The sequence below is a fragment of the Heptranchias perlo genome, chromosome 8, assembly GCF_035084215.1.
Source record: "Heptranchias perlo isolate sHepPer1 chromosome 8, sHepPer1.hap1, whole genome shotgun sequence".
NCBI lineage: Eukaryota > Metazoa > Chordata > Chondrichthyes > Hexanchiformes > Hexanchidae > Heptranchias > Heptranchias perlo.
This window is the reverse complement of record NC_090332.1, coordinates 60,745,977-60,764,010: the sequence shown is the minus strand read 5'-3', so window position 1 is coordinate 60,764,010 and position 18,034 is coordinate 60,745,977. Positions and strand designations below refer to the sequence as shown.

Sequence of the window (18,034 nt, the reverse complement as noted above, 5' to 3'; positions counted from 1 at the left end):
AACACAGCAGCCAATTTTGGGCACAGCAAGGTCCCTCAAATAGCAATATGATAATGACCAGATAATCTTTTTTAGTGATGTTGGTTGAGTGATAAATATTGGCCAGGGTTGGGTTGCTTCATGCTTTCCTGATACTTTACTGTGGCCCACAACATGGAGCTCACAATATCTAAAGCAATGCAGTGACAAAAAGGATGAAAACAAAAATATAACGACCATGCTCAATTAATATTGGCCACGGAGAGAACTCCCCTGTTCTTCTTCGAAATAGTGCCATGGGATCTTTTATGTCCATCTGAAAGGGCAGATGGGCCCTCATCTGAAAGATGGCATCTCCGACAGTATAGCACTCCCTCAGTACGACACTGAAGTATCAGCCTGGAATATGTGCTTACATCTCTGGAGTGGGATGTGAACCCTCTGACTCAGATACAAGAGTACTAACACTGACCCAAGGCTGACATCGAGCATAAAAGTGACTTTGAACTATAAGGAGTGTTTTAACACCAAAAGACTACTTGCAACTCAGTTGACTCAGTTAATTGAGCATGATGGTTATATTTTTGTTTTCATCCTTTTTGTCACTGCATTGCTTTAGATATTGTGAGCTCCATGTTGTGGGCCACAGTAAAGTATCAGGAAAGCATGAAGCAACCCAATTATTTGAAAAATGGCTTTGTGCCATAAAAATATGCTTAATGTGTGAGCTCAATCCACTACAGTCTGCTCTATTTACTTTATAGACTCACTTCAGTGCAGGCTTTCTTCAAAGCTTTTATTATATTGCCAAACAATAATACAAAACAGCACAAAGCATATTTGACTGGCTTAAGTAATACATTTACTTTTAAAGATTTATACGCAAGTCAGATTGGACTGTGAAGTGCGTTGGTACACAGTCCTTTTTCTCCTGGCACATGTATTGGAATAAAAATCGCCTCTCTCTGCCGACTGTAAGGCTTCTACGTGGAATGGGCTTTGGCAGTCTCAACTTTAAAGAAACAATGATTTCTGCCATTACTCAAAAGGTGGATTACTAAGCTCTTCAATATTAATTCTAATTAAGAGACTCGTTATCTCCTTAAGAAGTATTAAAGGACTGTCATTGCAGGCTAAATCCTATTTATTAATGCTGAAGAATTTGTTTTGAACGATATGGCACATATTAAAATAGTGTACACCTGCCATTTTAGTTGAAGTCTTAAAAAGCTACAAAAGAAGGGTCATTAACGCTGTTTTTCAAATAAGGGAAAATATAGCCCAATATGTAATCAGCTACATTTTAAGTGTATTTCATTGTGTGAGGAAAGCACAGGGATATGTTTTATTTACCTGTGCTATTTACCGGCTATTTTGAAAAAAAAAAGGTGAATTTCCACAGGGGTTTTACCACTCGTCCGTCATAACTTTGCAGAACAATCATGGAAACTCCAGAAAAACGGATAAACATAATAGCCCAGAATTTGCTGTCAAGATAACAGTGAGGCTAATGGTGCTCGTCATTACTTATGCGGAAAATGTACAGCAATTTCAGGTGAGGCTAGATGCCTGATTAAACGCAGAAATCTAAAAGTTGCTCTCTGAGATGTGTCATTCCGCCGTTAGCTTCGCAAAAATGGCATCTGTCTGCCTCACCATTGAAATGCATTGAACGGCGTGAAGTTCCTATATCTGCGCAGTAGATACAAACTAAACTCGCCAACTCGTCAAGTCATTTCAAGTCTAAGCACCCTTTTAACAACGTGATTAGTGTTAATTACTGCCAGCCAACCTCTGTGGAACTGAAAACTAACTATTACAGGTGTGGAGTCTCATTCCTTCAGGTTTTAATTGTCGTTGGAGATTTTTAAAAAAAATGTAAATTACAAAAATGTTTTACTTTTTCCTTCTGTCTCTTTTTTCTCTCTCTTAATCCAATCTTTCTTTCCCTCTCTTTATTTCTCTTTCTGTACCTGATTTGACATTGTATTCACCCATTCTAACTTACACTTCCTTCTCAGTCCTTGCACTGTTAATTTCACAATCCTTCAATCTGATTGGTTAAGCAGATACACAGTTGCTTGCCCTGTTCACTCAGATCCCAGATGCCCAGTTTCCCTCGCTGCAACGTTATCAGCTCGCACTTTCAGCAACTTGTGGCACAAAATATCATGATTAAACTGGCAAGGGCAAGTCTAACTAACAGCAGATGCTGTTCGTTGCCCTGCTACAGCAAATTCTGGGCCATTGTCACCATTTTTCTGGGGTTTCCATTGCTCTTCTGCCAAAGTTATGGTGGACAAGCAGGGCAACCCTGGTACAAATTCACCTCCAAGCACACCTTATTCTTTTATCATTTCTGTGTCCAGTGTCTTTTTTACCCTCTAATCCTACCCTCAAATTCCATATATAGTTTGGGAATTTCCAACTGGATGATTGTTCCCCTCCAATATGAAGTCTGTTAACTTCTGAATGATCCTTGCACATCTACAGGCTTTTTATGTTGTTGGTTAGTTTGTTGCATTATGAATCATGTGTAATATACAAATGTTCATTGTATACAGGAAATTGCACAATGCACAAAAAAGCCAGCAGGAAATATATTCCCAAATATCTATCAGCAGTATTAAATTCTGGTCCAGTGCGATATATGGTGTTGTAAAGATTTAGTAATGTTGGAAAATGAACACTGGGGAAGAACATTGGCTATAGGACAGAGTCAAGAAGGAAAACAGGGATGGATGGACAGTTAGGGTGAAAGCATGGGGCACACTCAGCCAATTCCATATACTGGGATATGAGGAATATCAAAGAGGTAAGCCTGAGTCTCAGTGAAGATGATTGGAGGTATTATTGTTGCAGGGATTAAATAAACAAATGTCAAATTAATTTGCTAGAGTTGAGGTGCTAAGGATGGGACAGTCATTGTCTCAAAATATCCAAACTCCACAGGACTGCTCTGGAAGATGTAGCCATGTGATAGGCCACACTCTCTCACAATAAAACAACCCCACTAGGATGTCAGGAAGGGATTCAGACACTGAATGTCTGACACTCATTGCCAAGGCCCACAAATGAAGAAGGGCAACTTGGGTGAAGTACCAGAGGGCTCCTGGTACCAATGGGAAAGTAACCTATCAAGAATTGGCACGTTCGGGGGAGTGGGGGAAGAGGGGGGGGGGGGAGAATATTGAGGAAATAAAGTAGTTAATCACTAGAAGAAGTCCACATGCCTTCATAAAACAATAGTGCCCTTACCTAATGCAGGTCAATGGGTTCTCCTTTCTCTTTATGAGGTCCTGTGGAAAATGGTATCCCAACCAAGATGAAAGGCAGCACACTCTCCTTATGTGTGGTAATTGTCAGCCTTTGAATGAAGGTCTCCTACTTGAGTGTTTTGATATATTTTTCAGGTCTTTGTACTTTCCTTGTACAGAATATCTACTCCACGTGGTTACATAGAAACATAGAAAATACGAGCAGGAGTAGGCCATTCGGCCCTTTGAGCCTGCTCCACCATTCAATATAATCATGGCTGATCCTCTATCTCAATACCATATTCCTGCTCTCTCCCCATACCCTTTGATGCCTTTTGTGTCTAGAAATCTATCCAGCTCCTTCCTAAATATATTCAGTGACTTGGCCTCCACAGCCTTCTGTGGTAGAGAATTCCACAGGTTCACCACCCTCTGAGTGAAGAAATTTCTCCTCGTCTCGGTCCTAAATGTCCTACCCCATATCCTGAGACTGTGACCCCTCGTTCTGGTCCCCCAGCCAGTGGAAACATCCTCCCTGCATCCAGTCTGTCTTGCCCTGTCAGAAGAATGAGATCCCCTCTCATTCTTTTAAACTTGAGTGAATACAGGCTGAGTCAACCCAATCTCTCCTCATACGACAATCCCGCCATCCCAGTCTGTCTAGCCCTGTCAGAATTTTATATGTTTCAATGAGATCCCCTCTCATTCTTCGAAACTCGAGTCGACCCAATCTCTCCTCATACGACAGACCTGCCATCCCAGGAATCAGTCTGGTGAACCTTCGCTGCACTCCCTCCATGGCAAGTATATCCTTTCTTGGGTAAGGAGACCAAAACTGCACACAATACTCCAGGTTGTGGTCTCACCAAGGCCCCTGTATAACTGCAGTAAGACATCATTGCTCCTGTACTCAAATCCTCTTGCAATGAAAGCCAACATACCATTTGCCTTCCTAACTGCTTGCTGCACCTGCATGTTTGCTTTCAGCGACTGGTGTACAAGGACACCCAGGTCCCTTTGTACATCAACATTTCCCAATCTATCACCATTTAGATAATACTCTGCCTTTCTGTTTTTCTTTCTGGAGTGGATAACTTCACATTTATCCACATTATATTGCATCTGCCATGTATTTGCCCACTCACTCAACTTGTCTAATCGCCCTGAAGCCTCTTCGCATCCTCCTCACAACTCACAATCCCACCTAGTTTTGTGTCATCTGCAAACTTGGAAATATTACATTTGGTTCCCTCATCCAAATCATTGATATATATTGTGAATAGCTGGGACCCAAGCACTGATCCCTGCGGTACCCTGCCACCCCGAAAAAGACCCATTTATTCCTACTCTCTGTTTCCTGTCTGTTAACCAATTTTTAATCCATGCCAGTATATTACCCCCAATCCCATTTGCTTTAATTTTGCACACTAACCTCTTACATGGGACTTTGTCAAAGGCCTTCTGAAAATCCAAATAAACCACCACTGGTTCTCCCTTATCTATTCAACCAGTTACATCCTCAAAAAACTCCAGTAGGTTTGTCAAACATGATTTCCCTTTCATAAATCCATGTTGACTTTGTCTAATCCCATTGATATTTTCTAAGTGTCCTGTTATCACATCCTTTATAATAGACTCGAGCATTTTCCCTACTACTGATGTTAGGCGAACTGGTCTGTAGTTCCCTGTTTTCTCTCTCCCTTCTTTTTAAATAGTGGGGTTACATTTGTCACCCTCCAATCTGCAGGAACTGTTCCATAATGTATAGAATTTTGGAAGATGACAACCAATGCATCCGTTATTTCCATGGCTACCTCTTTTAGTACTCTGGGATGCAGATTATCAGGCCCTGGGGATTTATCGGCTTTCAGTCCCATTAATTTCTCCAGCACAATTTTTTTACTAATACTAATTTCCTTTAATTCCTCCTTCTCACTAGTCCCTTGGTTCCCTAGCATTTCTGGGAAGTTATTTGTGTCCTCTTCTGTGAAGACAGAACCAAAGTATTTGTTTAATTGCTCAGCCATTTCCTTGTTCCCCATTATAAATTCTCCTGTTTCTGACTGTAAGAGACCTACATTTGTCTTCACTAATCCTTTTCTTTTTACATACTCTTAGAAGCTATTACAGTCCGCTTTTATGTTCCTTGCAAATTTACTCTCATTCTCTATTTATCCACTCTTAATCAATCTCTTGGTCCTTTTTTGCTGAGTTCTAAACTGCTCCCAATCCTCAGACTTGCTACTTTTTCTGGCAACTTTATGTGACTCCTCTTTGGATCTAATACCATCCTTAATTTCTTTGGTTGGGCTGCGTTTCCTTTTGTGTTCTTGTGCCAGAAAGGAATGTATAATTGTTGCAATTCATGCATTCGTTCCTTAAATGTTAGCCATTGCCTATCCACTGCCATGCCTTTTAATGAAGCTTCCCAATCTATCATAGCAACTCACTCCTTAGACCTTCGTACTTTCCTTTGTTTAGATTTAGGACCCTAGTTTCGGACTTCACTTTCCAGCTTAATGAAGAATTCTACCATGTTATGGTCACTCTTCCCTAAAGGACCCCGCACAACAAGATTATTAATTAACCCCTTCTCATTGCACAATACCCAATCTAGGATAGCCTGTTCCCTGGTTGTCTCCTTAACGTACTGGTCTAAAAAACCATCTCATGCACACTCCAGGAACTCCTCTCCCCATGGAGAACAGCTGTAGTTGGTTAAGTGGTTAACTTGATTAAACTGGCTCCTGAAACAGTAGCAGAGCAGGGCTGACTCACCTGAGTCACGAACAGTAGAAATATTGTGAGCGCAACCAGCACTTGGTGCAGCAGGCACAAAGTGAGCAACTTGAGAGTTTGGTAAGTGTGGGAGTTCGGTGAAGTGGGGGAAGGAGGTGCTGCTTTGCCTTGCTTTTCCTAACATTTTCTGCAGAGCAGCGGCGGACCTGAGCAGCAGCAGACCAAGAATGGGGATAAAAGCAGCTGCAGACCTGCAACAAGAGAAAACTGCAGTGTGATGTCACAGGTGAGAACAGGTAAGTGATTGGTAGTGACGGTGGGCTTAGTTTTAATTTAACATATAGCATATAACTAAGTTTTAAAAACTAAACTTAATTTAATTAATCTAATAAATTAAACGAGGTAAATAATTTGATTGACACTAAATTAATTAATTAAAATAATGGGAGAATAGGAGATGTGTTGCTGCTGCAATATGCGGGAGCTTGTGGACATTTTTGTCCAGGGCGACTACATCTGCAGTAAGTGTCTGCGGCTCGAGGAACTTCGGCTCCAAGTTGAGGAGCTGGAGTCCGAGCTGCGGACATTGCGAGACATCAGGGAGGGATAAAGCCACCTGGACCTTTTGCTCCAGGAGGCAGCTACACCCCTTAGATTAAATACTTTAGAATTGACACGTGGTCAGGGACAGGAGGGTGTGACTGAGAGTGAGGCAGGTAAGGGGATCCATGAGGTAGTATTGCAGGAGCCTCAGTCCCTGCGCTTGTCCAATAGATTTGAGGTTCTTGCAACCCTTGTGGACAAGGGCGGGGATGGCGGGGAGGACGAGCAAACTGACCGTGGCACCGTGGTACATGAAACCGTTCAAGCGGGGGGAATAAAAAGGAAGGTGGTCGTGGTAGGTGATGGTATAGTTAGGGGGATAGAAACTGTTCTCTGAAGCCAGGAGCATGAGTCCCCAAGGGTTAAGGACATCTCCTCTGGGCTGGAGAAGAACTTTTGAGTGGGAGGGGGAGGATCCAGTTGTCGTGGTCCACATAGGTACCAACGACATAGGTAGGACTAAGAAAAAGGTTCTGCTGAGAGAGTTTGAGCAGCTAGGGACTAAATTAAAAAGCAGAACCACAAAGGTAATAATCTCTGGCATAGGGTAAATAAGATCAGAAAGATGAATGCATGGCTTAAAGATTGTGAGGGAGAAATGGGTTTTGATTCGTGGGGCACTGGCACCCGTACTGGGGAAAGAGAGAGCTGCTCTGTTGGGACGGACTACACCTGAACCATGCTGGGACCAGAGTTCTAGCGAATCGAATAATTAGGAAGATAGATAGGGCTTTAAACTAAATAGGGGGGGGGGGGGGGGGGGAGGTTCCCGGTGGAGAGAAATCTAGAATGCTAAAGAGAAAAGTCAAAGAAGCAGTACAGGAAAGTGATTGGGTTAAGGATAACAAGATTGTGTCAGGAAGGGACAGAGCGTACAAACAAAAGAGTGCACTAACAAATAGGGTCCAGGTAAGAAAAAATGGTAATAAGATAAATAGGGCCACAGTACAAAAAAATGTTAAGATGTCTAAAAATGTTAAAAAGACAAATCTAAAGGCACCGTATCTGAATGCACGAAGCAATCGTAATAAGGTAGATGAATTAACAGCGTAAATAGATGTAAACGGGTATGATATAATTGCAATTACAGAGACATGGCGGCAGGGTGACCAAGGCTGGGAGTTGAATATCCAAGGGTATTTGATATTTAGGAAGGACAGACAAAGAGGAAAAGGAGCTGGGGTGGCGTTGTTAGTAAAGGATGAAATCAAAGCAATAGTGAGAAACGATATTGGCTCAGAAAATCAAGATGTAGAATCAGTCTGGGTGGAGTTAAGAAGCACCAAGGGGCAGAAAACACTGGTGGGAGTTGTCAATAGGCCTCCAGACAGTAGTGGTAATGTAGGGGATGGCATCAAACAGGAAATTAGAGATGCATGTAACAAGGGTTCAACAGTAATCATGGGTGACTTTAATCTACATATAGACTAGCCAAACCAAATTAGCAATAATACTGTGGAGGATGAATTCCTGGAGTGTGTACAAAATGTTTTTTTAGACCAGTACGTTGAGGAGCCAACCTGTTTATGGGGAGAGGAACAAAATATTAATCCAGGGTTAAGTTTAGTCGTCACTAGATTTTCATCTTGAATTTTCAGAGTAGCAATTGTAATATAGTGGTCCAGTAGTTCTATAAAATGTATTTTTCAAATAAAAAGGCCTTTGAAAATACAAATGTTCGAGTACACTCACGCAGGGGTAGAAAATCTATCTGTTATGAATTGTATATATTTCATTATAATCCTAAATGAAATATGAGGATGTCATTCAGGAAACAGCATGCAGAAAATTGAAGTCATAGCATCTCTGGATGATAGTGAGCAGAATATGATCAAGTTTGACATGATTTGGGATTCAAAACTGCCACGGTTCAACACACCCAGATATACAATTTTCAAAAGGACAAACAAGAGAAAAACAAAACAAGTAGAGTGGGGGAAATTATTCACTAATATCTTAGTAAAGGAACACCTTCAAAGGCATGCTGAGGAAAATAAAGGACAAATACACATTTAAAATTAGCAAATGCCAGTTCAACAAGGCAATCAGAAGAAAAATAAAGAAAAATGAACTTCACAACGGAGAGGGAGCTGGGGGTCCACAGTTTAGGTTACAGGGCAACTTCAGAACCGTGTTAAAAAAGTGATTATAGGGGCTAATGGAGGACTGAAAATGAGTATAGCTGCAGATGTTAAACACAAAGAACTAGAGAGCTTTGGAAAATGATGACTAATGCATCTGCAATTTCCTCACCTATTTCTTTAAATATACTGGGGTGGAAATTACCAGGTCCTGGACTTTTGTCTGTCTTAAGTCCTGTTATTTTCTCCATTACCATTTTTTAAACTTATATTAAATCCACTAAGTTCTTCCCCATGACTTTTTTTTTAGGTTCCCTTGTACCGCTAGTGTTTTGTCCTCTTCCTCCACTGTGAAAAGGGTACAAAGTACACATTTAACAAGACTGCCATTTCATTATTGTCCATTAGTCATTAATCGGACCACATTCCCCTATAGCTGTCTCTTAATATAGTTATAAAAACATTTGCTGTTAGCTTTGCTATCCTTTGCAAGTTTTTTTTCCCATATTCCTTTTTACACCCCTTATTATTTTCTTTGTATCCCTTTGTTGCTTTTTATAGTTATCCCAGTCTGCTGGATTTCCACTTTTCCTTGCATTTGTGTAAGCCTTTTCTTTGAGCTTGATAATGTCTCTTACCTCATTTGGTGACTAAGGTTACTCATCTACACAGGTGGTGCCCTTGCCTTTTAGATTTACTGGTTTTGTATTGTACCAAATATTTATTTGAATACTTGCCACTGTTTATCTGTAGGTTTACCTATTAACAATTCAACCCAGTTCAATTAATTTATCATCCCTTTGAAGTTTACCTTATTTAAATTTAAAACCTTGGTGTGTGATGGTCCCTATTCCCTCTCAAACCTAATATCAAATTCAATCATATTATGGTCACTGTTTGCAAGATTCCTCCTTACAGTCAGATTGTTAACTAATTTTGGATTCTTACTCAACACTTAAATCCAGTATGTTTCCATGTCAGTTCTAAATCGTAGTTCTAGAAAACTGTCTCAAATACTTTCTAGTAGTCGCTGCCTTGACTACTTGAGTTGTTCGGCTTCTCCCAATCTATATGAAAATTAAAATTTCCCATTAGAACCACATTGTTTTTGCTACATGCTTCCCTGATTTAAACATCTCTCCACCAGATCACTACTATCAGGAGGTTTGTAGATATGAGAAATCTTATTCTATCAAAATAAAACCTAATCCATGTGGGTGAAGAATATGACCTAGTTTAATGCATCTCACACTGAAGAGTAAATGTCATATCTAGAATGCAACTTCTGAACTACTGGATAGTCCATTGGGTTTGCCACCTTTTTGGTAATAAATATCACCTCTGAAATTTAAAGGAAGCTAACAGCTTCATTAATGTACCAAACATATTCGAAACCCAACATTATTGACGTTTTTTTCCGAAAACAGAATTCCTCACCTTCGAAGGACCACCTGATAAACTCCCCACACCCTGCGCGCCCGGTCACATGATCTCGCCATTTTGGCGGCTCCTCCTCCTCTCCCCCGCCCCGGCGTTGCATGAACACGGACCAATCAGCGGCGCGGCGTCGCGTCACGTCGCTCAGCGGGGCGCGTTACGCGCATGAGCGCAGCAGAAAGATGGCGGACGAGGAGGTTGATGCAGACGTTAGAAACCTGACGGACAACTTACGGGAGCTGGGCAACGAGCTGCGGGAACTCGGGGTGTCCGTGCAGTCGTCCGGGGATTACTGCCAGCGGTTCTGCCAGGTCAGTGGCGCGGGCGGTGAGAGGGCCCTGGTGCCTTTAATTAGCGGAGCCCCCCCTCCAAATGTAGATGTATAAATATGTGTGGTGGGGGGGGTAGCGGCTCTCAGCATTGCTGCTCTTTGTTAATTACGGCGCGGTTTTTCTCGTCGAATGCCCGCTGGCCTCTAGGAGCTGCGCTGCCGCAGCTGCCCACTCCCCCCTAATCTCTTTCTCCCCCCCACCCCCCCGATCTTTCTTTGTTTTCGTTGCGGCGTCGTATGTTCGATGCGCGCTGCGCAATCCCTTAAATTAAAAAAGGGCTGTAAGCAGCAGATTGTAAATACGAGGAGGGGGGAGGGGCTGGCACGCACCGACAATACAGCTGATTGTAACCCGAGTGGGTCCCAGAACGTCACCCTCCCTTGCCTGGCTTGGCCCTTTTCTTTCCGGTGTATGTGCAAAAAAAATCAGGTTAACGTCACCATGTAACATTAGGAGAGAAATGTACTTTAGTTGGTTTGCTCGTAGCAGCCTAAGCTTTTCCCTTCCTTCCCCCTATTATTTATAAATCTAACTCAGGCTCTTAAATATTTATGCATTATTCAGGGTGTTATATCTTTTTGCCAGACTATGTTCAATGTTGCACGAGTTTTAGGGAACTCAAAAGTTAGGTTTAATCACATCTATATTTGCAGTGAAAGTTGCACTTAATGCCTCGTGATGTCTACACACTTGAGGATAATACACGTTAAAATAGTGATCAGAGATCTGAGCAGTTAGGTAATGTGATTTGTATTTAATAAGAACCATGTTTTAATGGTGCAGTATTAAAAAGCTGTTTTTATTATGTCAATTCAATGTGAGTTTTTGCACTAGGACATCTGGCCTGTATTGAAGTTGATATAAAATCTGGAAAGTTTCAATATGGGATAATAGCTACCTAGAATAGTGTTATGAAGCTGTATTTCATTTGAGAAGTAGGAGGACTAACTGTTGGAGATGCTAGTCTCCAGCAATGTGAGAATGGGGATTGAGTTTGTCTTTTAATTCTCTTCCAGCTAGGCGTTGAGTAATCCACTAAGTTTTTTTTTAAATCTTTATTTGCATAATTAAATCAAGATGTAATGAAACCTAATTGTTATGAGGTATAAAGAAACCCATGGCTGGTGTAACGGTACTGTTTTATTCAATGTAGGCATGTTGTATTTTTACATGAATAACTGTAGAAAAACACCAAATAACATTTTATATATATTTTATTCAAAACTTGGATTATCTGGAGAGCACATCTGAGCTATGCATTATGTAAAGAAGCAGTCCTAAGAGGACATTCCTTGTAGGAGCTATTTGTGATAAATTACAGGTATTGCACAAATGGCTTAAGTGGACTCTGATTCTTTTACCCTTCCTATATGTGACGTAGCTAGTGCCAATTCTGCTCTTGTATTGCTTTCTTTTAAATCTTGCCTTGTCCTTACCACAGTTTTTTTAAAAATCTGCTCGTATTATCTTGATGTAGGAAGCGCTGTGAGGTTCCATATAGCTTCAGCTGCATCACGATCTTGCTTATATTATAACTTAGCTACCACCAAGACATGCTATAGTACCAGTCATAAGATGGTCAAGTCACTTGTGGTTTTTGCAGCAAAATAAGAGGAATTGCAGAATACAATTCCCAAAACAGCAGGGAAATCCCATGTAATAAAATTTGACTGATTTTTGGTCACTATAAACTGGGGGCCTAATTATAAATGGATGGAATTGTGGAATTAGGTCCTTAAAATTCCTGAATTCCATAACATTAGATATATTCAGTCTTTAAAACAATGGCCCCAATGGTAGTTTATGTCTTCCAATCCAAAGTACCTTGTAGCTATTATTCTGTTGCCAAGTTGTGTTTACTCCCCAATGATTGAAGCAGCTTTAGGGGTGGGGGGGAAACACTGCACAGTATATATTGGGAAGCAATTTATTGCAAGATATGAAAGCAGAAGTTGAATGCCTGCGTCCTGACTGTGGTGAAAACCAAGGCTTTGCTGTTGTGGTTGATGTTGCCCAGGATCATGTGTATCTGCCAGCCATTTATTTAATGATGCACTATTTTTGATCATCAAAGCCTCCAGTGCTCCTATTGCTTTACAGTAAAAATAAAAAGTTAACATTTTCTATATACCATTATAAAGAAATAACTGGCAGGCGAGTTTGTTATTCTTTAATTTTTCAATTTCTTGAGCTGCGCTGTTGTGGTTTAGGATGCCATCTGAGCATATAAAGAATTGCTGTCATGGAACTCGCTGCTGGGTGTCTAATAGATATTTGCGCATCTGTATGCTCAGTCCAGATATAGTGATTATGTCCTCCTCTCTCTTTTTCTTCTCTTTCCGCCCCCCCCCCCAAAAAAAAACATCAAATCAACCAAGGCTATAATGGTCCAGCCATTCACCTATACAGCCTCCATCCTTGCCTATTGCGTATATACAGACAGAGATAAATGCCCATACACAGTTAACTTTATTAACAATCCTTTCAGGGCTAGAAGTATTTTAATATGGTTAATGGTCCAGGGCTAATCCATTTCTTTAATGGCACTGCTGACCCATGCACTACATCACCAGTTGTAGCAAATTCTACACCGTCCTTTCACATAGACCAGATGTGCCCAACCTTTTAAAGCTCAAGAATCAGAAAAAGAAAACTAGAAAAACATCAGAAAATGACTGCATGTCTCCCTGGTCTTTATGTTGCAACTCGGGTCCTGGAAAAGCAATGCTGAAAGTGAGTTCCGTTAAGTGCCTTAAATTAAAGCATACTCCGAAGTAATCTAATATATCCATTTTCAGTGTAGCCTGTGGCACACACTTTTGTTGACTACAAACAGGACAACAAAATTCCAGACTCTTTAATTGAAGGTTATTAGTTTCTAAAAATTGCAATAATCTCAGCAATTAACAATATTCAATAACTTCTTTTAAATAACACTACTGATAGTCTCACCATCACTGAGCAGACTAGTATTACTAACTACAAAAACTTTTTTTCCACTAGGAAAGCGCACAATTTAATGTGACTATCACCCCACTGCTCGCTGACCTACATTGGTTCCTGGTCCAGCAATGCTTGGAATTTAAAATTCTCATTCTTGTGTTCAAATCCCTCCATGGCCTCGCCCCTCCCTACCTCTGTAACCTCCTACAACGCTTCGAGATCTCTGCACTCCTCCAATTCTTGCTTCTTGCGCATCCCTGATTTTCATCGCCCCACCATTGGTGGCTGTACTTTAAGCTGCCTTGGCCCGAAGTTCTGGAATTCCCTCCCTAAATCTCTCCGCCCCTCTCCTTTTTAAGATGGTCCTTGAAACCTCCCTCTTTGACTAAGCTTTTGATCACCTATCCCAATATCTTCATGTGGCTCGAAGTCAAATTAGAAAAATGCACGTGGATATTTCTCATCCCTGCTCCCTCATGTTATATAAATTGCAAAAAAAAGTGACTCCCAGGAAGGTTCCGAATTGTGTGGCACACCCTGGCCCCTCATTCCAAAAAGGAGCGATTTTACCTCCGTTGCTTGCTGTGTGAGATTTCACCCCAATTATCGTTGTTTCTTCCCCTTATTACAAGGAGAACTCTCTTTTATTTCATACTGGGATAGGAGGATAGCAATTCATACCATTTTAATTTTTTTTCATTGAAATATACGACAGAAGATTTCATCATTCTCCTACTCAAAAAAAATAAATAATCCAATTAGATAGTATGAATGAAATCCCATAATCCATTAGCAGCAAGTCATACCTTTGAAACTAAAATTATCTTGATCTTGAGATGGCAAAATCACCAAGTTTCATTCATACAGGACAGCAGCGCACCTTTTTCAGTGCTAGTCTGTACAGATCTCTACAGTTCTAAGGTGTAACCAGCACTTGTATGCAACAGGTGTTATTTAACTGATCCATTGATCAAGTAAACTACTTGTTCTATTGTTAGTCTCTTGCTCCTTTTGGCTCTGATGCATGTATTGTAGGAAAAAATATATATATTACATGTAAAAGTTTTAAGTTGGAGTGTTGGTGATGGCATGTACTAATATAAAACTGGGTGCCTCTACTCCCGTGAGCATTAGGGAGCCCCATTTTCATGGGTCCCACAAGGTGCTGTTGAGTCTCCATTTGCTTCAAAACATATGGAGCTGGATTCTGTTTGTGCTTAGGGAAAAATGTAAATTATATCATGTATTCTAGATAGGTTCCATCCATTCTACCCCAGCATGGATTTGTAAAGGGTAAGCCCTATTTAACAAACCTAGTTGAATTTTTGAGGCGATAACTAACTTGGTAGATAAGGGAGTATCTATGGATGTTATTTATATGGACTTCGAGAAAGCATTCGACAAGATTCCACATAAGAGACTGTTAACAAAAATGAGAGTGCCTAGAATTGGAGGCAACCTATTGGCTTGGATAGGGAATTTGATAGGAGGTAGGAGACAGTGTAAAGACAATGGGTATGTACTCAAATTGACAGGATGTGACCAGTGGTGTCCCCCAGGGATCCGTACTGGACCTCAGCATTTTACTATATTTATAAATGACTTGGATGAAGGAATAGAGAGCCATTTATCTAAGTTTGCTGATGCTACTGAGTTAGGTGGCATAGTAAATAGTGTAGAGAGGAACAAAAAGTAGCAAAGGGACATTGATGGGTTAAGTGAGTGGGCAAAACTGTGGCAGATGGAGTTCAATGTGGGAAAGTGAGGTCATCCACTTTGGACCTAAGAAAGATAGATCAGAGTATTTTCGAAATGGTGAGAAGCAAGGAACTGTGGATGAGCAGAGAGATTTAAAGCTCCAAGAACAGAAATCAATGAAAGCTAGTGGACAGGTACAAAAAATAATTAAAAAGGCTAATGGAATGTTGGCCTTTATCTCAAGGGGGCTGGACTACAAAGGGGTGGAATTTGTTACAGATGTACAGAGCTCTGGTTAGACCCCATCTGGAGAACTTTTTTTATTCGTTCATGGGATGTGGGCGTCGCTGGCGAGGTCAGCATTTATTGCCCTTGAGAAGGTGGTGGTGAGCCGCCTTGAACCGCTGCAGTCCGTGTGGTGAAGGTTCTCCCACAGTGCTGTTAGGAAGGGAGTTCCAGGATTTTGACCCAGCGACAATGAAGGAACGGCGATATATTTCCAAGTCGGGATGGTGTGTGACTTGGAGGGGAACGTGCAGGTGGTGTTGTTCCCTTGTGCCTGCGGCTTTTGTCCTTCTAGGTGGTAGAGGTCACTGGTTTGGGAGGTGCTGCGAAGAAGCCTTGGCGAGTTGCAGCATGTGCATCCAGTGGATGGTACACACTGCAGCCACTATGCGCCAGTGGTGAAGGGAGTGAATGTTTAGGGTGGTGGATGGGGTGCCAATCAAGCGGGCTGCTTTGTCCTGGATGGTGTCGAGCTTCTTGAGTGTTGTTGGAGCTGCACTCATCCAGGCAAGTGGAGAGTATTCAATCACACTCCTGACTTGTGCCTTGTAGATGGTGGAAAGGCTTTGGGGAGTCAGGAGGTGAGTCACTTGCCGCAGAATACCCAGCCTCTGACCTGCTCTTGTAGCCACAGTATTTATATGGCTGGTCCAGTTAAGTTTCTGGTCATTGGTGACCCCCAGGGTGTTGATGGTGGTGGATTCGGCGATGGTAATGCCGTTGAATGTCAGTGGGAGGTGGTTAGACTCTCTCTTGTTGGAGATGGTCATTGCCCGGCACTTGTCTGGCACGGATGTTACTTGCCACTTATGAGCCCTAGGCTGGATGTTGTCCATGTCTTGCTGCATGCGGGCTCAGACTGCTTCGTTATTTGAGGGGTTGCGAATGGAACTGAACATTGTGCAATTATCAGCGAACATCCCCATTTCTGACCTTATGGAGGGAAGGTCATTGATCAAGCAGCTGAAGATGGTTGGGCCTAGGACACTGCCCTGAGGAACTCCTGCAGCTTTGTCCTGGGACTGAGATGATTGGCCTCCAACAACCACTACCATCTTTCTTTGTGCTGGGTATGACTCCAGCCATTGGAGAGTTTTCCCCCTGATTCCCATTGACTTCATTTTACTAGGGCTCCTTGGTGCCTCACTCGGTCAAATGCTGCCTTGTGTCAAAGGCAGTCACTCTCACCTCTGGAATTCAGCTCTTTTGTCCATGTTTGGACGAAGGCTGTAATGAGGTCTGGAGCCGAGCGGTCCTGGCGGAACCTAAACTGATCATCGGTGAGCAGGTTATTGGTGACTAAGTGCTGCTTGATAGCACTGTCGACGATACCTTCCATCACTTTGCTGATGATTGAGAGTAGACTGATGGGGCAGCAATTGGTCGGATTGGATTTGTCCTGCTTTTTGTGGACAGAACATACCTGGGCAATTTTTCACATTGTTGGGTCGATGCCAGTGTTGTAGCTGTACTGGAACAGCTTGGCTGGAGGCGCAGCTAGTTCTGGAGCACAAGGCTTCAGCACTACAGCTGGGATGTTGTTGGGGCCCGCCGCCTTTGCTGTATCCAGTGCACTCAACCATTTCTTGATGTCACGTGGAGTGAATCGAATTGGCTGAAGACTGGCTTCTGTGATGGTGGGGATATCGGGAGGAGGCCGAGATGGATCATCCACTTGGCACTTCTGGCTGAAGATAGTTGCAAACGCTTCAGCCTTGTCTTTTGCACTCGGCCATCATTGAGGATGGTGGTGTTTACAGAGTGTCCTCCTCCCGTTAGTTGTTTCATTGTCCACCACCATTCCCAACTGGATGTGGCAGGACTGCAGAGGTTTGATCTGATCCGTTGGTTGTGGAATCGCTTAGCTCTGTCTATAGCATGTTGCTTCCACTGTTTAGCATGCATGTAGCCCTGAGTTGTAGCTTCAGCAGGTTGGCACCTCATTTTTAGGTAATCGTGGTGCTGTTCCTGGCATGCTCCTCTACACTCCGCATTGAACCAGGGTTGATCCCCGGCTTGTTCGTAATGGTAGAGGTGAGGAATATGCCGGGCCATGACGTTACAGAATGTGCTGGAATACAATTCTGCTGCTGATGGCCCACAGCACCTCATGGATGCCCAGTTTTGAGCTGCTAGATCTGTTATGAATCTATCCCATTTAGCACGGTGGTAGTGCCACACAACACGTTAGATGGTGTCCTCAGTGCGAAGACGGGACTTCATCTCCACAAGGACTGTGCGGTGGTCACTCCTACCAATACTGTCATGAACAGATGCATTTACAACAGGTGGATTGGTGAGGACGATGTCAAGTCGGTTTTTCCCTCGTGTTGGTTCGTTCACCACCTGCTGCAGGCCCAGTCTGGCAGCTATGACCTTCAGGGCTAGGTCAGTCGTGGTGTTACCGAGCCACTCTGTATTCAGTTCTGGGTACTGCACCTCAGGAAGGATATATTGGCCTTGAAGGGTAGCACAGATTCACCAGAATGATACCGGGGCTAAAAGGTTTAACTTCTCAGGACAGATTGCACAGTCTATGCTTGTGTCCCTTGACTATAGAAGATTAAAGGATGATCTAATTAAGGTGTTTAAGATGATTCAAGGATTTTATAAGGTAGATTGAGGGAAACTATTTCCTCTGATGGGGCAATCCAGAACAAGGGGGCATAACCTGAAAATT

General features: G+C 42.3%; 2 protein-coding genes across 3 annotated transcripts in view; one reads left to right on the top strand and one right to left on the bottom strand.

Annotated features, from left to right (window-relative positions):
• The window catches only part of cga (glycoprotein hormones, alpha polypeptide), a 158,276-nt gene extending 147,750 nt beyond the window's left edge, over window positions 1-10,526 (bottom strand). Inside the window, exon 1 of one of the 2 annotated variants that reach the window (XM_067989170.1) lies at window positions 10,331-10,526. The gene's annotated coding sequence lies outside the window, so the exon portion shown is untranslated. Of the gene's footprint in view, window positions 1-10,096; window positions 10,179-10,330 lie in introns of those variants that run through there. The other variant, XM_067989169.1, reaches the window with a different exon arrangement.
• Window positions 10,278-18,034, top strand: part of LOC137324636 (zinc finger protein 292-like) — a 198,458-nt gene continuing 190,701 nt past the window's right edge. Inside the window, exon 1 of the mRNA XM_067989168.1 lies at window positions 10,278-10,407. Within this exon, the coding sequence (XP_067845269.1) occupies window positions 10,279-10,407 (129 nt within the window). The 5' untranslated portion in view covers window position 10,278. The remainder of the gene's footprint in view (window positions 10,408-18,034) is intronic.